The sequence below is a fragment of the Scatophagus argus genome, chromosome 18 (genome assembly GCF_020382885.2).
Source record: "Scatophagus argus isolate fScaArg1 chromosome 18, fScaArg1.pri, whole genome shotgun sequence".
NCBI lineage: Eukaryota > Metazoa > Chordata > Actinopteri > Scatophagidae > Scatophagus > Scatophagus argus.
This window is the reverse complement of record NC_058510.1, coordinates 8,227,943-8,253,689: the sequence shown is the minus strand read 5'-3', so window position 1 is coordinate 8,253,689 and position 25,747 is coordinate 8,227,943. Positions and strand designations below refer to the sequence as shown.

Below are 25,747 nucleotides of genomic sequence, written 5' to 3'. Positions count from 1 at the left end.
CATGTCAACAGCGTCAGTCTGATGCACATTGCTATTAGCATTTAGCACCAAACTTAGCCTTAGACTTAGACTTTCTGGCTCTGAATCCCCTCCTCCTCCTAGAGACTATGACAGCATCTAAACTCTATTTTCTGTGTCTCCTCCTAGATTTATCCCACCTACAGTACATGCAATACATCCTGGTCCCACTGAGCCCCTCTACACTGGGATTAAGTGACACTCAGACTGTCCAGACAGATTTCTGTCAGCCACCTCAGTCGGACGAGAACGTCACTTACTCTCCAGTCACAGAGTTCCCACAGGCTGTCGTCTGGTGCTCTACAGTTGTAGACTGACTTTAACCACATGGGATCCATCGTTGTTGTACTAACCATCCAGCTGGTATACAAAACTTAAGGCTTTTGTTCAGACTTATATAAATCCATTCTCCATTCCCAAGACAAAGCAGCATTAATACCTCTAATTCAATAATAAGCAGCACAAGCAAACACACAGACAAGGTCTGAAGAATAAGTCACTGAAGAATTTGGAGATTTATTATGTTTCAGTTGGACCAGAGTCAAGAACAAGTCACTTGCCAAAATGTGCTCCACAAAAGAATAGAAGAGTCTACCCATATGTCTACAGATTGATGTTAAATTATGTTTCACAGTTATTCATTTGACAGTTCAGAGAAACTGTTTCATACCATTTTGTTGGAAGCCATTATTGTAGGTTGGTGTGTGAATCTTTCCACTGGTTTACCAAAAGGACACTTGCTGTGATGTTTCCTCTCTCCTAATCTGCTGAGTGCACCCTTGGAAAAAAAAAATCCTCATTCAAATTTAGCTCCACCTAAATCCCTGTCTAACAGCTGTTCCGAAATAAAGCACACACAGGTGGCTTTTTGTTTCACTTTGCATGTCCTGTTCCTTCCTCCTTTCAATGGCACCAGGTAGCCAAATTGTTCTGAACAAAATACGGTTAAAAAATCTTCTTGCTTCGAGCTTCTTTGACCCTGGCTTCTTCTTTTCTTAAGTCGTCTTAAGTCCTTGAGCTAAACCAAACCATGAGCACAACAAAAGCCTTCTGACGAGTGGATGAGTAACAAATTCTCTCTCAAAGCTTGTTTGATGTACAGTGAATTTATGAGCAGTTTTTTTTTTTTTTTGCACCAAACCAATTAAGTGCTATTGGCTTGTTCAGGTTCATGTTGATTTAATCCAGTCATAAATGCAATTACTTTTATTAATTTCAACAGCACTATACGTTTGTTGCGGTCACAACCCCCTATTTGAAAAAGCTATGGCACGTTTTATTATAATAAGTGTTGACCCACTGAACTGCACCCACTTCCCTGCTTTTTGCATAATATGAATAAAACATGGGTGATGCAATTTGGGATACTGCAGAAGACAAACTTTGTGCTTCAATCAAACTGTTGCCTCACAACAGCCTGTTTTGTTTATCTGGTTCATTTTATGTTGTTTTCTGTGTACTTATTATACATGTTAGATATTTTTTCATCATATTCTGGGACATAGCTTTGACTTCTTCACATCGCGCCTTGTTTTAGCATTTTATTTGTGTAAGCACAGTGTAGCTAACTGATTTCACAGATCCTATTTTTGAGAATCGATGAATACAACTGCTTGTTTTTTTCTTCCCGGTTTCAGCATTTTGTGGACTATCCCTTTATATATCTGTCAGCACATAATCTTATGCTTTGTAAAGGCAGAAAAACAATAAATAAGCTTTTGATTTAGTCTTAATACAAATTAAAGTTGTAGTTGGAGAATCACAGGAAACATCATTTCCTGTTATGTCCACTGTTTTGATTTGTGTTATTCCATGTGTGTCATTTCTTTCCTGAACTTTTTTCAAAAATGGCATTTGTCTCACAAATGTCTCACTGACCAGTGAGTTCCAGATCATTTCATGTTGTTTTGTTGTTGTCGTTGTTGTTGTTGTTGTTGTTATTTTGCTGCCACCAGCTGTCTTTGATTGGCAAAACTTCAAATGGGCTCTTGGTGGACGTGCCTCATGGTGCCACTGTCAGCTTTTGTCTCTGATGGGCCCAATTCACACAATGTAAAAGGGCCTTAACAGAAACATCCAACATATCCTAAACTGGTGATGGAAAAGCCCCATTTGCTTTCACACAGGACTTGAACGTGGACTTCGTTCCTCTCATACTACCTCACCTGACTTCCTCCTTTGCTACCGCCATAAGTACTATGACCTCTAGGGGTCACCACCTAACACTGCACTGAGCTGCTTGCACATAATTTTTTACCTTGCACCTAATTTTTTTACCATGCTGTAGCATACTGACCATCCATCCATTTTCTATACCTCTTATCCATCAGGGTCGCCAGGGAGCTGGAGCCTATCCCAGCCCAGCTATGGGCAAGAGGCTGGGTTCACCCTGGACTGGTCACCAGTCAATCACAGGGCCAACACACAGACAGACAACCACACACTCTCACACTCACACCTAGGGGCAATTTAAAGTAGTCAATTAACCCAGCGTGCATGTTTTTGGTATTGCGGGAGGAAACCGGTGTACCCGGACCGGGAGTCAAACCTGGAACCCTCTTGCTATGAGGCGGCAGTGCTAACCACTACACCACCATGACGCCCTGCATACTAACCAGAATATCTCAAAGTAATACAAACTAACACTACTGATTTGTACCACAAATTTTGCTATTTATAAGTAGAGTGTGCCAAGAATATAAAGGTAGAGTGTTCCTGCCTTATGTTTTTATACAGTCCCTAACTTTTAGTGTTTTTATTATGTGTCATATTATGTATCAATCTATCCAGCATACAGGGTTATGTCATTTCTTTTTACTCTCGTTCTGTTGTATTGGGCTTACATACTTACATTTAACATCAATCCTTCCCACGTAGTGATGTGTGTCGATAGGTGCTCTGCTTCGCACGGGTGAAACTGGGTGATTTTTCTGTCTGTCTCCGAAAGGAGGCAAACAGCGACTGACTGGGAACTTGACAGTGAGCTGTCACTCTGCTCTTCGCTTCTCAGGAGGCAGACGCCCTCAGAGTGAAACTCAATAGGAGGATTTCACAGTTGATTTTTTCTTTTTTTTTTAACCCAGTAAGAAACAGTTGTGTAATGACTCTGGGAGGAGGATGGCTGTAAAAAGTAAGGCAATGGAGGGAGATGGGCCACTGCCTCCAAACTGTTTAATTAAACCCTCAGAGACTACTGGCTGCATGGGAACAAGGGCCAAATGAGTTGCTGGGTCATGTGCATGCGTTCTGCCACATGAATAATACAAACCACTGCAGTCTCGTTCAAAATAAGAGAATCCTGCTCCTTTCAGGGCTCTGCCCATGTGACAGGATAATCCAGGTTGTTGCATCTCTGCTTAATAGAGAAGAAATATGAGTTGATTTAAAGATAGCAATATTTGATGCTTTTCTTGCTTGATTAAACTTATTGTGCTGTAGGGTTTTAAGTTTGTGTAAAAGGTATTGTTGATGCTGTAAGTTTGGGATTTTTTTTAATTATATGAACAGTGGAGCAAGTTACCTTGCATAATGTGAAAAGGGTTTTCCATAGCAACAAATCCACAGAGACTTATGACAAGACTTTGCACTTCCCCTCAAGTTCTCACACAGAAGTTTAATGTCTTTCAGCTCATTGTTTTGGTTTTGTAGGGTGAGCAACCTTACTGTTAGGGTTTACTCTCACAGCACAGCAAACAAGTGTTTTCAGGGGAAAAAAACAAAGCAAAAAAACACTGTATGCCACCTGACCAGCACCAAACAGTTAAAGTTAGCACTTAGCTGGAGCAGCTAAAGCAGCTAGCACCTAAAGAGCCAGGCTTTTCCCTCAGAGGTTGGTAGAGACCAAAACCTGAGCCAAAATTAGAGTTTGGACTTTTAGAATACTGTTTAAAAACATGACACTGTTGCTAATGTTTGCTCTCAGTTGAATAAACAAACAATTTTTTGATGTCAGGGCTGAGTTTACAGCTTGCCCTGTAAACACCTATGATGTCCTATGATGAAGCTAAACTATACGCCTGTTCATCAACCCCACAGAACAATTTCTTGTTCCTCAGATAAAAACTTTGTAAAGTAGAAAATGTTTTGTTTTGTTTTATTTTCATCAGAGTTTTGTGGTCAGACGTTTATGCCCTTGACGTAACAAATTTGCAGATGATGTTTAACAACTGACTCTTTTGATTAACAACTGATTCTTTAGAAAAAAAAGTTTTGGAAAAAAGAATCAGGAGAGTTTGAACCAGTTTTTATTTTAAATGTTTGTTTTACTTACCTAAAAATATGTTGAGTGTCAGTTATGGATGCCCAGAGGCTCCACAGAACAATTTACAGCAAAATCATTTTGTCCCTGTGCATGCGATGAGAACGGAACGGGAGGGCTCTAATCGTACATTATACAATCCTGTGTCATGTAACTATAATTGAATTGAACCTTGATATACAAAACAAGAAAAAGTTGACTACCCACGAGAAAATGTTTTTCTTCAAGAATCTGAGAGGAGTCCATAAAAAATATCTTTAACATTTCCACACTTCCACCTCGTGTCAAGGACAAATCACATAAACGAGACCACATTTTAGTTTAAGAAATCCTTTACAAAAACACCTATGAAAGGTTAATTTGTTGCTGAATCCACTCAGTACAAAGAATCCCACAAAAAAAAGAAAATAATGAATTTGAAGGGGGATAATAACTGTTATTGACCCTGTGGGGGTAGCAGTAAATGAATGGAGAGTGTTATTGCCAGAGTGTTGATAGTCACTTTCCATGTGTGATGGAGGAGTGAAGACAACATGTTTACTTCTTTTCCATCATAAAACTCACTCTTTAATGCTTTCATTCTGCTTTACTCTTACTCTACCTTCACAGACCTTTCTCTCCATGTCTCTACTGAAAAAAAAAGAATTCACTGAATAGCTCGACCTTCACATATTCTCACATGCTATACAATATTACTGCAAATATTTTCAGCCCTATCACAAACAAGGCTGCTACAGTAATTCTACTTCCACCCAAACTGTTTCAGACACACTTCACAGGAGATTGATTAAGGTTTTGAATGCTCAGTGTACATCCACAGGACCCACCACAATAAATACAGCAATGTAGCAAAAAAAAAAAAAAAGAAGTAAATATACAGGACAATGCAGGACAATGCAGGACAAAACAAAACGCTGAAGGCAGGTCTCTGCAGGCTGATGAAAGCAGGCAGGAGTGATGCTGGTAGACAAAGGGAGATATGGTGCAGCAGTCAGGATGCTGGGCCTCTGATACATATTAGCAACAACGTACTAATGCCTCGTATGACTGGTGGCACTTCTGCCAACAAATACTGCATATGTGTGTGTCTAAATGTTTGGCTGAGGGTGTTTAAAAAAAGGCACCAAGTCCACCAAACCGAGGGAAGAGTCGAGGACCCCTTTTCTTTTTGGACTCTGCCTCCTTCAGCCACAGTTTCTTCCTCTTGGTGTCTGTGTGTCCTACAAAATAAAAGAGCAAATGTTATCATTTTTGATTTTCAGTCTCTCAGTGTAGAGTATTTTATCTGTAACTAATGACTTTATTAATTAAAATAAATCTTTGTAGATCTGTTAGAAGACATCAATAAGATCAACTTGAGATTGCCAGGTTGTCAAGAATCTCTGAAAAAAATATTATGCAATTTACGGAAATATGAGCATTAGATTAGATTGAAGGAGATTGAAAATACTCTTATGTCCTTCAGTTACATGTGATGCTAACAGCTAATTAGCTTAGCTTAGCTTCGCATAAAGACTGGACATGGGGGGAAAAAGCTAATCTGTCAATGTTACAGGGGTTTATGTGATTGACCAAGTGCAGAATCTGGATGTTACAGCACCTGACCAAGAAACAGTCCAACACATATCCCTCCTGTTTAGCATTTTTGTTTGTCTTGTTTATTGTACCAATTGCACTTTATGTACACCATCGTCTTTTCCCTCTCTGTAAGCAATGCGAAATATTTTTTAAAATATTTTAAGAATTTAAGAATTTTTCTAGCTGAACACCAACTCTTTTTCAACAACTGAATAATTCATCAAGAATCTTGCCATTATTCACTATATTATCTTGTTATCTTTTTAATTAATGATTTGTAACTTATCTTTGATTTTAACTAATAATAAAGCCATGAGCTATAAGGACTATATAAAGAGTGAATTATTAGGGAGTACAGAGTGTAGATTTTTCTCAGTTACAGCCAGCAGCAGTATTTGAATACACTCCCTGAGTGTATTGGAGTAGTTTGCGTCATTACCTCAAAAGTAAAATTACATCCTTAATTTGCATTCCAGCAGGAAATATGCACGGCTAAATGAAAGGTTCGCTCTTTAAACTAGCATAACTGGTCTTATAAAACAGTCAGCGACTGTGTGTTGCAGATAATTGCGCAGCTTTGTGTGTGGCTTCCTGACCCCGTGAAAAAAACACAGAGGATGACCTTTGACCCCTGGTCGTTACTGCAGCAAGGAACAGAGCTGCCTAATGAACACCTTTGTCCTCTGTGTTTACATCTGCCAATCTGACACACCACTCTTCGTCATTGTCCTTTGTGTGGCCATCAGACACAAAAGCAGACAATTAGCTGCGCTTATTAAGACTCCACTCTTTAAAGCAGAGCTCTGTGTGCTGGTAATTAATCAGCCCTGCAGTGGTAGTGATGGTGGTGGTGGGCAGACCTCTTGTTAGTCCCATGTTCTGTAGGCTGTGCTCCTCCTCTTCCTCTGAGGGGTTTTGGGCGGAGTTCCTCAGGTAGCGTTGGTGTAAGCCAAGGACAGGAAGTGTGTTTTGTCTGCGGCGACGAAACTCTTCCTCTAAGGGGTCTTCGGTTGCAACGTCTGTGAGTGTGGGCATAGCAGAGTGGGGAATGAATCACACCTAAAACCCTCTCGTCTCGCTGTCTGGATGGACGGCCTGAGGTGTTCAAACCAACATTAAATCTGTTTTTTTTTTCCTTATGTAGCATCTCTGAATTTCAGCCTCCTGACACGAGGTGTGTGTGGTGCAAAAAATAAGTCAGCTAAAAGGAAAACATATTACTTCGTGATGCCCTTGGCAGTGTGAGTACAATCAGATAGGGGAAAAAAACAGATACACACATCTATTACAGTAGGTTGAGCACAAAAAGGGATATTGATGAAACCAACATGAAACAACAAAGATGATATAAAACAAGAAGTTCAAAGAGTCCCTAAGGCCATATAAACCCCTCCTTCCTTTCAAACGCCAACCGTATATTTCATTCATATTTCATCTGCCTGACTTTATTGTGATTAGTCATGTAAATAAAATGAGATTTGGTTATTCTTTTCTCTAGGTAATTTACATTTATATTGAATTAGTGGCAAACAGTGTGTGTGTGTGTGCGTGTGTTGGTGGGGAGTAGGGCGGGGGGTGACTTATTATGCTGTGAGATTACAGGCAGATCTCATCGCCATTGTGTTGTGTAATTAAGGCAGTGGAGAGGAGAAGAAAGGGGGCCAGATGCTTGCCGTGCTGAACCTGGTCCCATTTAGAGGAGGATCTGCACCAGCATTTCAAAATCCCCGGCACAGTGTGTAACAGCCTGGCCTTAAAGACGTCAGAAGTCATTAGAGACACGGCAGCTTTGTTTGACATATTGCCATATACTTGTGGGAGCCTCAACATAAACACGTTGTCGTTTTAATCATTAATGCAGAAAGTAAACTCAACACAGAGGATTGTGGCTACATTGCAACACTATGCTTGATGATTGGATCTGAGAGGGAGGTGGCTCTCTTTCGATGCTTTCAGGTGGAGCTCGAGGGTTTAGAGGCTACATGTGCTCGACTCAGAGGCAGAAGCATCACTGGATTGCAGTTCTCCCTAACTGTGCATCTTGCTAGTGCAGGACCAAGTCTATTTCTTTGTCACAAATCCTTTTTGAGTGTGTCGTAGGTCGAAACTGTATTTTCTCGCTGAAAACACTTCAGCTTTTTAAATCGAACACGAGGAGAAACCAGCGCCCGGTGGAGCAACAGAAACAGGACAATTGATGCCTTCATTCTCAAAGCTGTGCTGCTCGCCGTCTCTCCAGCTTTGGAGAAACAACTAATCCCAAAAGCTGCATTTGTCTGGAGATCCCAACAAGTGGAGTTCGACAGCTGATTAAGCCAACATTTATGTGACTCCAGGCTTGTGCACTTTGCCCGAGCCATCCTTTGCTGCAGAGGATCAATATTTGCATCTATCATGGGTGATAAGATTCCTTCCGCTATCAAGTCACATAATCCATCATCAGTTAATTAATTTCAACAAAAACAATATCAAAGAGCACTGATGATAATGAGATCTGTTAGTGCTCATAAAGACAGCCTTTTATTTCCTGGACTTAATTTGAAAATCAGAGTGAACACAGTTGAGTTCCTGGATGCATTAATTTGCAGCTATTGTCTTGGGAGTGTCTGTCATTTGTCTCCGACCTAAACAATGCTGCGCGTATCTGTAAAAGCTGTTTCCCACACACTGTCCAGGCTGCAATATGGGAGCGTGTACACAGGCACAAACACCCGGGTTAACACCTAAACACACACAGACACAAGATCTGTGTGGCAGACAAAAGCTGCCTGACTTGCAGCAGGCTGCAGCCTAAAGCCCAAAATAAATCACTGTTCAGGAGGAGGCTAACCCTACATGACAAGTACAACTGTGGACCAGATTATTTTAAACAGTCCACCTCTCTTTGGTTCAAGACATGCTGTGTCATCCTGATGCGATTCTGCTGCTGAGCACAGAGAGATAACAGTCTGTGTCCTTGGTCAGACATGGCCAAAAAGAAACTGGTGGCTTATCTTTGCCATCGTCAATAAAGTAGCTAGCGGCTCTGGGCCGGGTTCATGTTTCATGCTAAGCTGTCAAGACACCAAGGTGGAAGCTGAGACCGGATGCTGCTTTCTGCTAACAGGAAGCCATCTTTCATTACATGGGGAAAGTCAAGAACAGGAAATCACACTATTGTGTGTCATACTGGAATGGATGGATTCAGGAAAAGAGGCTGCAAGGCTAATTCCAACAAGAAATAGAGATTTTTTTATGAAATTATCTCCGCTAATAACAGCTATACTGACACCTAAATATGAGTAATGATGACTAAATTAAGGTTGAAATTGAATTTCTCATATTAAAAATCTATTTGAATAAATCTCTTCGTAAGTCACGTGTTTCTCCAGTATTTTTTTTTTTTTTTTTTTACCACATCACTGTCTGGTTTCTTCAATATTTGTAATTCCTCATGTGGAAAAGATCATTCAACTGCATGATGTTACGCTGTCTTTTGTATGTGAACAGTGTCACCTAGTGGCCACATGAAGGTCCACCTTCAAATTAAAACGTCTGAGAAATAGTTCGTCTTTTCAAGGGAAATGTACGAATGAAATGGGTCTGATTTACAAAATGTAGTAAGAGGTAGGAGGGAAAGATAAAAACTCTAATTTTTCTCTATTATTTGCCTTTTTGGGGGGGCATCTAAACATGAATTGAATGAATAAATTAGTTGCTGTAGTCTGCCCGGTCAGCAGTTGGAACCGCCACAATCATGCAGCTCATGGAGGTAACTTAATAAACATCATACTCATTCGTGGAGTCATAGGCGACCCTAATCAGAACATCCAGACATGACGCACATATTATCAACTTCGGTATGACTCAAACTTCCTGAGAACATCCGTATCTCCAGTGTCCATGTATAAATCCACTTGCAAACCACACTCCAGAACAATTTTCTCGTTTTAAAGTTTTTTTTGTGTGTCAGAGTAATTTAACGACAGATGTTCGTATGTATCCACGTACACTGTAAATGGAAATTGCTAATAGGTAATTCGGCATACTTGTAAATGGTGAAAGTCTACCAAAATGTAAACACAGGCAAAAGAAAAATAAATAAATAAATAAAAACGGGGCTCAAGTTGTAGCCCACAGATAATTTACTGACTCCATCGATTTACACCATCAAATTATAGAAGATATATAATTCTAAAAAGTAAAAGTTGTTTTTCCCCTAAATAAAAGTAGGACATGGAATAATACCATTTAGTTATCAAAAGTAATTTTGTAGTTTATAGCTTGTCATAAAAACTTTATTTATCCAGGAGAGGGCGCTCTTGCACCACAAATATAATCCCTGCTTCTGCAACATCTATTTGTAGTCCCAGTTGTTCCTCTTTAGAGTAATCTAATCATTTGAGTGACTTTTACAGCCTCTAGCAAGTAAAATATATATTTAAAACATGGAAGTATAATACTGACATTTGTGTAGACCTTAAGATTAAGGTTTTATTTGTGTTAAAATATTGCTGCTTAATTTTTATTGTTAGATCGTGTAGTAGTCCTCATCTACAACATTCATCCCTAATTTACTCATCGATCATCATACACAATCACACACAATACGTTGGGGTGGGGCCGGGGGCATATAGACCGTGTAAGCAACACAGACCATAAAGATGGGCGCAGGGTCTCCCGTTGTCACCTAGCAACAGGACCGCGCAAGCGCAAAAGCAGCCTCAATCAACGCTTATGAAAAGGGAAATTCAATGAAGGAAACGAATACAAACCAAACAGTGGAGGACGGGGCCTTCACACCACCAGAACACGTTCATAGACGTGAAGTTATATGTGATTCTGTAAACCGTTTCGGCGCTGCGAAAGGCCTCACCCTGCCCTTTTCTTTCTCTTCTGTTTCCCCACTCCTGACTCGTCTCTCTCTCTCTCAGAAATATGCAGCGAGGCTTGTGTCAATAAACTAGCCCCGAGCACATTCCTGAAGAAACACACACACACACACACAAGTTGTCTTCTCTGTACGCGGTGACCTCGGAGCTGCCTGAATCTGAGCCTATCGCTCCCACTGTTAGACAGGACGCAGAGTTTGTCCACACAAGCAAGGCAGACCTTTAAGTTCCAGTACCGACTGGATTTTCTAGACTTAGCAGATGATGCATCTTCCTTTTTTTTTTTCTTTTTTTTTTGAAGGTAGTTAAATTTTGACTCCTTAGCTTGGCTGGATGTAGTTCCTGTTTGAGGTTGTGTTCAAAAGAAGTGCACTATCAGCACTTTTACAAGCCCATAAATGTCCATTTGGGAGGGGCGAAGAGAGAGAAATGACAAAGCATGAGGAAGGAGTAGAGTGGTGTTTTTTTTCCTCTCTCTCTCTCTCACCTGGATCATAAAGGGGAAGGTTACTTACCACACAGAAAAAGAAAAGCTTATAGTAGAGGAGTATCTTTTCTGAAAACTGTTTCTTTCCATGTGACCTCTTGGATAAATTAAAAGGATTATTTTAGCCACAGCACACAAAGCACATTACCAGTTTTCTGTAATGTCACGGACCAAGCCCTAACGTGAGTCACTTACACTGACATGGAGGCATTAGTGAGGTTAAAACAATGCACACACGGTGAGCTGTATGATGGGGTGAGTGTACAAAAAAAAAAAGAAAAAATGCAGCCGCTGTGGTTTCCCTTATGAGCGGTTGTGTGAAAGCAGGTTTAGAATGTAATCAGGCACAGGAAGCACACACCTTAAACATCCAGAAGATAAAAAGCCACTCAAGCCAAAAGAAACATCACTCAGGAGACACCAGGTGACTGCAGCAGCCTTTTGTTTCACCGACTGAAGTTTATTCACCAAATCTGAACTCTTTTATTTTGGTTTTATTTTATTATTGTTTGTTTTTTTTGTTTGTTTTTTTTTTTTTACAAAGAATGAAAATTCCCCTGTCTGTCCGGTAAACAGCGTTAACTGTTACGTGTGGTTTGAGTTGCTGACAGTTACAGTGAAACTACAAAAGCAGCCTCCCGGGATCAGCAGTCATGCAGAAACAAAAGAAACATACCGTGTTTTTTTTTTTGTTTGTTTGTTTGTTTTTTTTTACTCAAATACACAAACAAATTTAAAAGTAAGAAAAAAAATGCACATTTTTATAATTAATTATTAATAAACTATGTCATTCATATTACACACGTGTGAACATGGAAACAGCTAACAGGTTAGTTCAAGTCAAAGACATTAGGGCAATGGGATTAAGCTTTCATCATTCACTTGTTAAATTGGTCAAATGAAAAGAGAGTGAAAAAAAAAGACACGTTAAGTCTAAATGTACAGCATTTTGTTCTCCTGCAAGAGACAATATACACCCCAAAGGAAAAAAAAAAATATTTATATAAATATATCAGGTACCCAGCATTTTGCATGGCAGAAATAAAAAGCACAATTCAATTATTGTAGTAAACAAAAAACACAAATTCCAGCAAGATGGTCCACCCCCCTCCCCCCAAACAATAATGGAATAAATACAAATATACAAAATACCGTGAACACTCCTCTCGCCTCCACTGCAGCTAAGCTATAATACGAAATTTTCTTCTTTGGGAATGAGAGGCAGGAGGACAGAGAGATGAGAGACCAACTGCCAGTAGCAAACATAATCACTGGGCGAGTTTTTCCAGGTGTGAAAGCTGCACATTCACCAAATGTGGTGGTAAGAATAATTACTTATTATCCAGTCTTAGGAGCTGCTCCTTACCATTAACTGTTAGGGATTTTAACTGACCATCCTCCTCCACTTCCACCCGCTCCTGGCCATTCTCCACGATCCTGTAACAAGACACAAGAGCTGGCAAGGTTCTTCGGAGATCAGGAAGTCAGGCTGTCGAAGAGGTCTTAAATAAATAGTTATTTTGGGAAAGTTCCCTTTTCGCTTTCTCGCCAAGAGTTAGATGAGATGATCAACAAGTTTGGTATGAGCCTTCTCAAGAAATAGTCCTGAACATTATCCCCTCGAAAAACACAGCTGGTCATTTTTACAGCTGGTTTTTGTACATATTTAAAAAGCAAGATATAAGGTAATTAGTGAGCAAGTCACGGCTGGGCAACAGTTTCCCCGTTTCCACACTTTACACAAAGCTAACTGGATGTAGCTTCATCTTTACTGTACAGACACAAGAGCAATATCGATCTTCTCATCTACCTCTGAGAAAGTAGGCCTGTTTCTCAATGTGGAACGATTAAACACGCTAGAGAGTCTGACATTTATTTACCGTTTTGTAGTAATTTTTCTGCCATTGATGAACTTGGTGGAGGTCGACACAGATCTGAAGTTACCCATTCCTCCTCCCCCACCGCCAAAAGATGAAGAAGAGAAGGAAGTGATTCCTCCTCCACCCATGTCTCCAAATGAGGTAAAACCTGCAACAGAACACACACACATCCAAAACTTCAGCGTCTTAAGCATCATAAATTTGTGATGAATCCAGTACATATGGAGTTATTGTCAGGGATGTCCACACCTGAATCAAACCCTGAGAATCCAAACCCTGGGAAGCCACCAAAACCAAAGAGCGATCCTCCCATCCTGCCTTGGCTTGCGCCCCTCTGGCGACTGCGGCCGCCTCCGAAGAAATCGTCAAAGGGGTCATCAGCTGTGGAAGGAAACGCAGTACAAATTCAGGCGCTTTTCATCACATGTTCTATTGCAAAGTCACTGCGAACGTTTCATTTCTTTTTCTTTTGTACCTGATATGAATTTGGTAGCAAACAGTTTTTACATAACCAGCACATTCATCTACAATATTGGACCAAAACATTTAGCTGGAGGACGTTTCAACACTCGTGAGGGGGACTGCGGATTTGGAAATTGAAAATTCTCTGTGGGTTTTTATCACTGTGACTGACCACTTTCACATTACACATAATCATCTGATACATACTTAAGAATAGTGATTAGAGAAGCTTTAAGGTGGATTTTAGATTCCAAAAGCTCATGCAGACAGTTTGCATTTTCTGGAACAACCTTAACCCTAAACTGTCAAAGTGCCCACCACCTGATTCTCATCCTCTCATCCCCCATGGACATGCTACTAATTGTGCACTACCAATCTGGGTCACCCCAGCAGGATAAGGCTGGATCCCTGGCACCATTTGCAGAAAAAAAGACTTTCAATCCTGAATGTACCGAGACAGCGACAAGAAAGCTTCATTTGTTCCTTCTGACAGAAAGCTTAAAATAAAAGTGTCCCCTGACCACTGTTGTAATTGCATTACTGTCCATTTACTTAGAAGAAGACATTAGAGGCGACAGCTCAGCTCTTACAAAGCTGTCAGTAAGACAGCAGACGTCCGTGGAAGGAAAAGAGGGAGATGTAAAGCCCGAGAAAGGCTGCTTAAACACTGGATTTCTGATTTAATTCCTGTGTACATTACGAGTGTGCACAAAGACGTGGCTGGGAGAAAACTTAAGGCAAAGCGCTCTCTAAGAGATCAGTCAAGCACCAAGACTAAGACTAAAGTCTGTGAAGAATGTGCCACACCTATATGACATTACACAGAGCGTAATAGCAAAGAATAAATGACAAATGAAAGCGGCAGCAGGTTTTTCAAAATGTGAACCATAATTTAAAAAAAAGCTTAGAACAACATAATATAAAAAAGGAAAAGAACATATAAATAAGTCATTTTGTGTGGATCTCTATTTGCTTCAACAGCATGTACATACACACACACACACACACACACACCCCTCAATCTGTTGGCGACTGAGTGACAGATCTACAGGACCAGCTGCTGCTCTCTGAGACGAGCTCCTGGACAATGCAGGACTCGAGGCCCGGATAGGATGTTAAAGACCAATCCGGACCCTCTTTCTGTGTCTGCCATCTTAAGGACAGTCAAGTAAACCAAAATGGTTCAACACTCCAAGACAACACTTAATATAGAACTGAAATAGAATGGACAAGATGGATGGACGTATCCTGTTTCATACTAATCAAGCACAATAAAAGGCTGTCCCCAGTTAAAATAGGACTTGAACTTAACTCCTCTGCACGACGGTGCAGACATCTTTATGGTTCGGCTTTTTTTAAACACAGTCAACAACAACAACAGCTGTGCTCCATCACTCTCTCTTATCCATGTTAACAAACACAACGGTAACACACAGCAGTTTATATATACAATCTGGCATGATGGCAGATGAGCACTTAACTTTCCTACATGTTTTAAGTCAAGCATCACGTATAACTAATAACTTGCATATCAGATCAGACACTTTGTTCACAAAGTTGCATGTTGTGCCCGAGCGCTCACATCGCACCACGTCTTACATGCGTTACACAAACATGGAGACACACAGCGCGCACACACTTGCCGTTATTACATCTGCTTTTGTTTTAATACGGAAGCTATTTTTGAAAGCATTCCAGTTGAGTGATGTAGATGCACAAATCCATCCTCTGCCTGCGTCTGAACTCCATATTTAGAGCTACACGGGGTGAACTGCACATGCCTTCCAATCAGCCTTTTGCTGAACCCAGACAACCAAGGACTATGAAAGCTGAACACTTGTAACTACACTAAACACATCTATGGACACTTCTGATACAATCAACTATCAGGATGTGATTATAATCAACTGAACAGCCACTGGTCAACCGTATATAATCATATATAATTACCGTGTATAATTTTATAATTATGATGATCATTTTGTACAGATGCAGAGAGAAATGCAGGACAAAAGAGAAGAGTATCTGTTCAACTGCTAATCACTGAAAAGGCAAACATGTCCACCACTGTCAGAGATGAAAGCAAATTCAAAATGTAGATTGAGCATAAAACATAAGAGGTAGGGCTGCCAATGATGATTAAATATTATTATTATTAGTGATTAATCTCGCTTTTTTTTTTTTTTTTTTTTTTTTTTTTTTTAAAATCGATCCATCAATAAAACTTGAGGAGGTTGAAAGATGACACTGAAAAATGACCATCACTCTATTAAGATGTAGCAAAAAACTGATGAAAAAGCTAAGCTATGTTAAATCAACATGATCTATCATCTTCTGGGTTTGGTAAACTTGCTTTGTTTATTCATACCTCTACAGGTAGATGTTTCTAATGTCTTTTATTATACATTTTTTAAAAACTTTCTTCACAAACTGAAAAACTGTTCTGTAATCACACACTAGTGTGACCTGATGATAAAGATAATATCCAAGTCCTCTTTAATCGTAATTAAAGATTATGTTTTTCTTGAAAAAAAAAAAAAAAAATTAGGAGGTCTAAACCCTGGTTTAGTAGATGAAGGCCACAAGCTGAAGTAGAGGTCAATATCCAGCAGAGTGTTCAGTGTTTTCCATCAGGTGACATTTAGTGACAGATGACCTCGCAAAGGGAACAGTGCTTAGTGTATTAGAGATTCCCATTGCAGTGCTGTGGGGGATTTGCACCAGGCTTTACAGAAGGTTTCCTGGGTCTACTGCTCCACCTTCCACTTTTCTACCCAGCAGGAGCTGCTGGCTAACAGCCACCAGACCAACTAGTTAGCAAATAACAGTATTTTACATTATATAAAACTGGGACATAAAGGATATCCTTCTTTTCGCCTCATCTCTCTTGAGCCTTCATCTGTGTATATTTTTGACCAGACAAAATCGCAAAGTTAATAATAGTCACTATGTACTCCCCCACTCTCAGGACTATATTCAGTCCCTCTACTCTTCCAGCTCTTAGAAAACAAGAAATCCCATCAGTGCTTCAGCAGAAGCAAATGGACCTACCAAAAAAATCTCCAAATGGATCTCTGCCACCAAAGAATTCCCTGAAAACGTCCTCAGGATTACGGAATGTGAAGCCGCCGCCGCCAAAGTGATCAAAATGGCCTCCTGTAAAACAATAAACAAGGGTAAAGTTCATAAATCATACAACGATTCATTAAATGCAGGATTACAAACGCCTATCATTGCAAGTCATAAAAAAAAACCCCAATGCAATGCCAAGCTCTTTGTACCTGTATCAGGCCAATAAAAGCATAAATTCATTCAAAATCACAGCTTATTTCTAATCTTCATCATACTTTGCCATCCCCATTTTAGAATTAACCACTGAAATCGTAACAGTGGTCTCCGTGGCTTTTTGTTATTTTAAAAGTTGTCTCCTTACCTCCTCCTCCTCCTCCTCCTGAAAGGCCTTCTTTGCCGTATCGGTCATAAATACTCCTCTTGTTTTCTGTTGTGGGAAGAGCAGAGAAGACAGACAGATAAGGCAGAGAGACAGAAACAGGGCCGAACAGAACAGAAAGAGAAACTCTCCTTCTGGTGGTATTTCAAACCTCAGTTAGACACTTCCAGCTGATGTGTGTTTTATGCATGACCATCTGCATGCAGAGTATTTGTAACTTTGCAAAGCTGCTGCACAAAACTTAAAACTGATAACTGTTTATGACATCAAAAAGAAAGTAAAATGAAATCCACCACACAATAACGCTGTACAAGACCTCCAAGACTGATTCCATCATGTCAACTGCTTGGTCTCAACGATTTTATTGACCAAAATCAGTTTTGCTTATATATTTCATAATCAATTTTATGCTGTATTTTTTTTTTTTCCTGAAAAGCTTTTTCAAATGTCACATTCAGAAAGCATTTAAAAACATTTAAAAACTTTGTCTCATTTTGTTTAATAAAGAAAAAAAAGGTTGCTGTAGAAAAACATGATTCTGGTACAAGTTACAAAACCTACAGATAACAAACTTTTAATCACTTGAAAATATGGAAACTAACAGTCTTTCCTAGTACTCACACATGGAAGTGCAGTGGGGATGACCAAAAATGTCTGCTAAATTTGAGGTGCTAACATTAGAAACATTAATATCAAATAGTTCATTATGTTCAAATAGTCATCATCAACATGACCACTGTAAGTAACAGACTCTTCTCACCATCGGAGAGCACTTCATATGCCTCTGACAGCTCTTTGAACCTTCTCTCTGCTTCTTCCTTGTTGTCTGGGTTCTTGTCTGGATGCCATTTCAGTGCCAATTTTCTGTAGCTGAGACACAAATATCATATAATTGAAATAAGGACATCGACGTCGAAATGGAGACAAACACACAATGCTTGACATATACTGCAGATATGGTCAGTTCTTAATACAGAAATGGGACAATGGAAAACATATATGTCTGCTTAACAGATGTTCCCCTGTCAGTGACACACATCCACATGCAAGTCTTTTTTTAGGGAGGCAAACATTCCTACACCACACACACGGACTCCCATCATCCCCTTATGCTCACACACACAAATGCATACATGCGCACAGCGTCCTTCTCCCCACCCAAGCAGAAATAACAAAGACAGCCTGAACTGAACAGTGTAGGCTCACACAGCAGCTTACGCTGCATCAGCTGTTTGTTTCTAAGCCCAGCAGCAGCACCAGCAGCGGACACGCACATGCTGTGGACGACACCAGGGACTGAGAATCAACACAATCCCTGGATTGACTCCCTTATGGATCTATATTGTATAGACTTTGTAGTCCGTGTCTTTGTTGTAATCCGCGACATTATCTGGCTGTCTAAAGCCCGGTCAATCGCCCAGGCTAAGTTGAACAATGCGGACACAGGGTTTTAGTTAGAAGCATGTATGTTCTCTAGTAAAAGCAGCAGCAACCATTATCCTGATCTGAATACTCAAAAGAGGACAGTATCAACTCTTGCTCTCTTATCTGTAATTTCACACCCACCACAATCGTTCATTACATGCTGAGATATTTCACCAGATGAGTCAACATTTTTAACTGCTGATGGCATTACAAGAATCTAAAAGGATAACAAATTTCACTGGAATTTGTCCTCCATACACCATAACTGTCTGTGCTAAATTTCATGGCAACCCATCCAAATGTTTTGGAGATATTCAGTTTGGACCAAAGCGGTGTTGCGATCGGCCAACAATGCTATCCCACAGCCATGAGGATGGCATGGCAAATGATTGATTCAGAGTTTCAAAGACAGAGCTGGGATCACAGGCTAAAAAAAGACTTACTGTTTGGTGTTAGGTGAGATATCTTTTGACTTTGGCAGCCCACAATGGAGTGCATACAGATAGCCCACTGTGCATATTCACTACCTTCTGTGTTGGTCTCTTGGCAAATTGACTGGTCTTACATTTGTTGACTTGATTAGCAGTAATCAGCAATGTTCAACTCTCTCAGAAGATTGGACTTCATCTGATTTATCCTTGATACCTTTGAATTTCCTCTGGACATATGCCTAATTTTACAGGCTTATTTCTGCCCTTGACATAAAAATAGACACTTCAGTTCAATGGAAACTTCACTTGTCAAAACAAAACATGTTAGTGAGAAACCTGAGCAAGTGTAATTAACTGGAGGTGGTCAGGGGAAGACAGATAGCAGCAAGGTTACAGGATGATGAGTGGAAACTTTGTGATTGCAGTCTCTCTCTAACAACAACACCAGGGGAAAACCAGCACAGGAAAACACTCAAGGGTACTTACGCTTTTTTGATGTCCTCTGGCGTTGCATTTTTCTGAACTCCTAATATCTGATAGTATTCTACCATGGCTCTGTCTGTGTGGGTTTGCAGTGACTGGCCTTTGTGAGGGTCCTCTGCGTGACCTCTGTGGAAAGAAATTTAAGTTCTGTTAAGACACGTTAGCTCGAAGAGATAAAGCCCAACAGTCTGCGAGTGAGCGTAGCCATGTGTGACGTGAGAAAACTCTCTTCCAAACCTTAGGGGTAAATTTGTAAAGGGGAGGCAGGGAACAGCATTAACCTGGGGTGGCAATACCCAAGAATGCAATCAATTGCGCTGAAATAGAGATGCAAATTGGACGACAGTTAAGCTAATACAAGCCCAGAAAAATTACATAATAAGTGGGTGATCATCCCTCACCCTGAGGCTGCTGTAACAGAGAAAATGTGAATCATGTTTGGCTTTTGAAATTTGGAGATAAAATCCATGAAGCTAAAAAAAAATAAACAAAAAAAAACATGATCTAACCCTGAAGTTATGAAGTATAGGCTCTCAAAAACAAGACTGAACAGGTCTGATAAAAAAGTATCAGAAGATATTCAAGATGTCTCGACCAACCAAAGACATCTTTTTTTTTTGCACCAACATATCATCTTCCACTCTCTGTACCTATCTGGGTTCATAATAAAACCTGCAGCCAACATACTCCTGATACAAGGGAATATTATATAGCCCCTAAAAGCAGCAGAGATTAGACTGTTCACAGCTGCTTATGCAGAAAGAGAAAACATAACACAAATGTGATTACCAGCACCACATGAGTGATAAAGTTGCCGAAATGTTTTCTCCACCAAATATCAAGCAGCCATTGTTTCAGAAAACACTGAGAATTGTGTTAATTGTTGTCCATTGTTAACGGTAAACTGAACGTGCTGTGTGAGAACGGTCATTCACACAGAAAATCAACATCATTTCACAGTGGAAATCTTCTCTTAAAACACCAATGTCAGTTAATAATGACCTTTGTTCCCCTCTTAGATCGGTCCTGCTGCTTGACTTGTCAGTGATATTGTGCGTAATCCACTGATGTGACATGCAAATCACACTGGGAAACAAGTTTTTATAATTGCTTGCAAATACGCAGACAGGACTTCCCACTGCAATGGCACTTTTTTTTTTACTGTGGGTTGGACTTCAACACTTAACTTATGTCTGTGAAAGTTTTCTTTCAGCATTGATACAAAGAGAGTGAGCGGTGGTTTTCAGTCTCTGGTCTGTGGTGTGTCTTAAGAGGAGCTAAGTGAGAGATACGCATATTAAAGATACATAATTTAAAGGCTGATCTCTGCATCTGTTGACTCTGTATATCCTATTTCACTTTAATAAAAAGGGATAACTCAACATCTTAGGACTTTTTAAATATTAAATCATACTAAAACATAGTTAAGAAGAGACAACACTCTTGTACATTAATAAACACACTTTGTTTAAAAGGTAAAAATCTGCATCTTCATAACAGAACCCAAAATATCAAACAAACCTGACAAATCACACCCAAAGGGCGACATCTAAACAGACCTTCTGCCTTCCCTTCCACACCTTGACCTTAACAATCTCAATAACAACGCTTTGTGTATGTCTCTCTCGGACAGCCAAAATCATTCATCTGACGGCAACAGGCCAACTAAAACAAAGAGGAAAATGGCAAACAAATCCAGTCAAGCATTATTCATTAAGAGATACCTTAGCTATCGCACTAAAGGACTACTTACACTGGGAGTCCACTGTGTCCTGTTTGTTTGCTATTTATAACCTGTGGCCTTTGCGGTTAGATTGTGTTTGTGTGTGTGTTATGAGCATGTGGGGGATGGGGGGTGGTATGGGTGTTTGGCACACAGCAGTGCCAGCGGGTGACTCCTGGCTGGGACATGGCACAGACACCAAACAAAACTCCAAACCTTCCTTTTTTCGTGTTACATTTACTGATTTAAAATCTATCTAATTCTATCTGTTATGGACCTCAGTAACATAGTATGGACAGTACATAGAACTAAATATAAATACAAAAAGATATGACCCAGAAAGCCATAATTTTCCTCTAGGTAAAAACATACAACCCAATTTTCTGACTCATATCATATTAAACATACTTTCTTTTATCCCCTTTACTTCAGCCATTACTAGCTAACTGACCCACTCACCTGTCACCAGTCCCCTGCAGTAGCTGGGGGTTAATGGACACTAGTGCCTGCTAGAGAGCAGTTCACTCATGGTTCTGAGCAGCATGTGTATCCATGCATGTATGTGCATATTGATGCCTTGCAGCAGCGTTACACAGCTAACCCAGATCCGATGATTTGCTGCTCCACTCAGCGTGAACCAAGCCTCAGTGTGAGAAAACAGACATGGGTCAGACATGCCTCAGTAAAGCAGAGGCAATGGTTATAAAACTTATTTGTTCACAGACTTACTTTAGCAGAAGTCAAGACATATGTTGAGCATAGTCAAAGATAAACTTGATACCATAATTTTGACAATGCAGTAATCCTTGATCAGTCTTTAAAAAAATGATTTTATAGATTTTATTAGCAACTTGACTTTGGGAACAGTTGTTGTTATCTAAACAGTCATTTTCCCATGCAAGCCTATTTTAAGAGGAAATTACAGTGATTATTAGTTACTCTCATGGTTGTCTCTCTCAAGCATCTCTTTCTGTTTTTCTTGTGCTTTCAGAACTGGCTGAATTAAAGACTAAGTACCTTTGGGATTTCAAGTAATCACGAAAATAAAAGCCAACTATATGCAATATGCAGGCAGTGTATCATATAATGGTTCTAAAGACAGATGAATCGCAAAGCAAGTCTTAGCAGGTGATTTTGAATTGAACCCTGATGTATGACCACAAGCTGCACGAGTATCTCAGAGCAGAACAAAACACCACTCATTTGGCTTTGAAATCAGGAATTTCCAGAAGCAGCGGGTGCAGGATGCAAGGGAGAAAGCAATCCCAAGAATAATGGATGGATCATGAATGAAGAAAGAATCATAAATTATTATTTGCAATATTTGTATTTTTTAAAAGTGTGCCAGAGGAAGACCTTATGAGTCATCATGAAACTAGTTTTCATGGGATAATGGGGGAGAGCCAGTTAACCTAAGTCAACAATGGTTTAATGTCAGTGTGAAACTTTGACTTTATAGGAATCTACATGGGATTTTGGAGCAAACACTGCCTGCCAAGTTGAGCAGCGAGAGACAAATTCAGCTTAATGTCAAATTCTTGCAATGCTGAATCACAAACAGGAAAGCCAAGAATACAAAGATGTAAGGCTAATTAGGTTAGATATTAGACATTATATTAAATATTAGGCTACTGTAGATAGTAATTTGAAAACATTCTGTAGTAGCTGGGATACACATTTTTACAAACAATATTCTCCCTCTCTCTCTCTCTTTCTCTCTATAAATATATATAAATTCTTGATCATAGTATATTTTGCAGTTAAATTATGAATCTTACTGTTAAATATTAAACAGTGAACTAAAATTTACAGCAATTATGACTGGTGAGCTACATATATTAACTTATATTGGCAAGTATAAATAACTTTTATTAAACCACAAATTGAGATATATTTTTAATTTAAAAACAGAACATTAAGGCTCAAAAAAAGAATTCCATCATCTGTGATATATTAGTGATAAGTAAACAGTGGCTAAATAAAATCAGCCTGCTGAGATATTTCCAAACCTTCCTCTCACAACACTCCCATACTGACAAAGGATACAAAAACATTATTTCCTATGCAAAATATATTAAAATGAGAGTTGTGAAGCATGTTAAGTTTCTTAATGCAAAGACATTCAGCGGCTATCAAGCATATTTACATTGAGTTATTCATTTAATGTAGGTCCGTTGAAGGCTAAGTGTGCACAGATTCACTGTTATTTAGAACAAAATAAATAAATACTTAATAAAAATCAATGCTGGGTAAGACTCAGTAACCCCAAAAACTCTGTATAGTGGTATACAGACCAGGACTGGAGAGCAACAATGTGACTGATTTCCTGAACAGTGACAGCCATCACAAGTTTCCAGTGCTGAAAGTTATGCCTTGCAACTTACTGTAGGAACTTCACGTCAGTTTCAGAGGACAATTCAGGTATGGGATCATAAAAAAGACACAACACTATCTTCAAAGCTTTAACGATTCCCATTTGCGCAGCAACTCCCCAGATAACTACCTGCAAAGCAAAGTCTTATCTCTTGATTAAAGTCTCTGATTAGATTCCCCAAGATCCTTTTGGTTTCAGGCACAATTTGTCCCTACAGACTTCATTTTTAGAATAATTACCTGCAATCCCAGCCTCACACTGTTACAAACTCAACACTGAGTAAGCACATAGTCACCCCCACTGTGACTGCAATCAACAAAGGCGACTGGAGCAGGTCTGTAAGTGTCCCAGATCACTCAAACACCACTAAAAAAGTGGCATTGGACAGACAAGAGCACCGGACAAACAGGCTCCTGGAAACCAACATGTAACACAAATCGCAGCTGACAGAAGAGAGATGACAGCTGAACACAACACAGTGATAAGCTGGTGCTTTACCTGAAATGATTCATAGCAACGAGTGGAGTGTTTATTATTCAAACACTGTGGACACGATCAGCCACTCATGTTAATTTTTCTCTTTACTTTCTCATCCACAGAAGACTTCTTGGACTGCGAACAGCAGGAAGCATTGTCTGACTGAACATGGAGTACAGTCATGAATTTGCATGCGTGGGATATAAAATCCAGGGAGGAGAATTATTTCTGTGAAAACTGGTCAAATGTATATAAAATGACTATAATCAGTTTCAGATTGCATGTAACACAGGTTCTCCAAATAGTTATTAGCATTGTGTTAGATTTTACCTCACAAAGATGGGACGACCACAAGTCGAACCTGACCAGCTTCTTTTACAAAAGTAGTCAAACTGGTCAGCCTCATGAGGCAAAACAGCCTATTTTTTGTCACTTAAAGACAAATGCATGACAAGCCATTGTATAGCTGCCAGCCTTTAAATACTGGTATTTACACAGTACACACAATATTTCTACCCAACTCTGACGCAAATGCCAAGAAGAGACACTGCAGAACATACTGCAAAACACAGTATTTCTCTGAAGGGTTTGTTTGATCTCACATGCATTATCTTTCTACTTGTTAGTCATTATCCTGTTGTTAGTCATTACACTGTGTTGTAGTTTACTTTAACATACAATAGAAATAAATTCAAAGTCAACAGTTTCAGTCAAATGTCAAGTAAAAATACCAAATTTACCTTGGTGTTTTTGTCAACATTTTATTATATTAGCAAATGTAACGTTTACTTTAACTACTTCCTCTCTCCCATGGCTGTGTAACCAAAGGCAACTATTAGTAAAAAAACAAACATACTGTAGCCTACATTGAGGAAAAAAGCAGCCGAAAAGGAGTTTTTCTCCTGTAGGTAACGTCTGTGCACTTTATTGAAAGCTAACATCAACAGGCCAGTCGGACATCACAGCCGTTGCTGTAACGTTCACTTGTGACACACAGCAGAGACCTATCACATAAACAGAAACTTCCAGAAAAGTCTTAAAGCCGAATTAACATTTTCCAGCTCTCCATTGACGTGCAGTGAGAGGATATTAATAATATCGCAAAAACGTTACGTAACAAATTAAAACATCTCTAAAAATAGTGGCGTCGTTACTTCAATTTTGGACTTGTAGTCTCGTATTGCCAGACCTTCAATACCAACGTTTGGACTGGTAACAAACATATGCTAGCTACTAGCATTTTTAGCATCAATTCGTTTACTCATAATTACTACTGAATTAGGGTTTGGTAAAGCTAACGCAGAAGCTAGCTGTTGCTAAGTTATCATTACCGGTGGTTGGGGATAGCTACAGCCAAGCAATACCGAGGGAGATCCACTCATTTGTTATGTTTTAGGCCAACTTAACATTAGCGGGCAGTCTGTCCTTTCACTGAAAACTACAGTGGCGGTAAAATAATTGTCATACATAATTTATGATAGCGACGATAGTAAGAGACATCAGGTTGCGACACCACAGCATCCCCACATGCAAGGTTATGCGACGGGAAATGGTAAACACGTTCAGCAGTCTTTCAGCCAAGTAAACCCGCATGAACACACGTAAGGCTTTCATTATTGATTTCTGCTAATAAAGCAGACGAGAGCTCACCTATGTGAAGGAAATGTCCGCTGCCAACCGCCCTCTGTGTTGCTGCAATTTCCCTGTCTTCGTCTCAGTGTTGTACCTACTGCAGCCGCTGGTGGTGGCTGGTTGCTGGTGATGTGGCTACTGACACCGACTAGCCCACTATGGTGATGTGGCCTTCAAGTACTGTCGGACATCAGAAC

The 25,747-nt window shown here is 39.7% G+C and overlaps 1 protein-coding gene across 4 annotated transcripts; it reads right to left on the bottom strand.

Moving 5' to 3' along the window:
* Positions 1-4,211: 4,211 nt before the first annotated feature.
* Positions 4,212-25,747, bottom strand: dnajb6b (DnaJ heat shock protein family (Hsp40) member B6b). 4 transcript variants are annotated; one of them, XM_046371455.1, is made up of 10 exons: positions 25,569-25,747; positions 19,348-19,470; positions 17,766-17,875; positions 16,988-17,053; positions 16,606-16,710; positions 13,342-13,473; positions 13,093-13,240; positions 12,579-12,649; positions 6,715-6,873; positions 4,212-5,496 (listed from the first exon to the last, which is right to left on the bottom strand). In XM_046371455.1, exons 2-10 carry the CDS (start codon positions 19,410-19,412, stop codon positions 5,387-5,389), a joined length of 966 nt encoding a protein of 321 aa, XP_046227411.1. In that variant the 5' UTR covers positions 19,413-19,470; positions 25,569-25,747; the 3' UTR covers positions 4,212-5,386. The 4 variants fall into 4 exon arrangements, with proteins under 4 accessions (XP_046227411.1, XP_046227412.1, XP_046227413.1 ...); XM_046371456.1 differs by lacking the exon at positions 6,715-6,873 and having other exon boundaries at positions 16,606-16,712; positions 16,987-17,053; positions 25,569-25,737; XM_046371457.1 differs by lacking the exons at positions 4,212-5,496; positions 6,715-6,873 and adding an exon at positions 11,638-11,847 and having other exon boundaries at positions 16,606-16,712; positions 16,987-17,053; positions 25,569-25,731.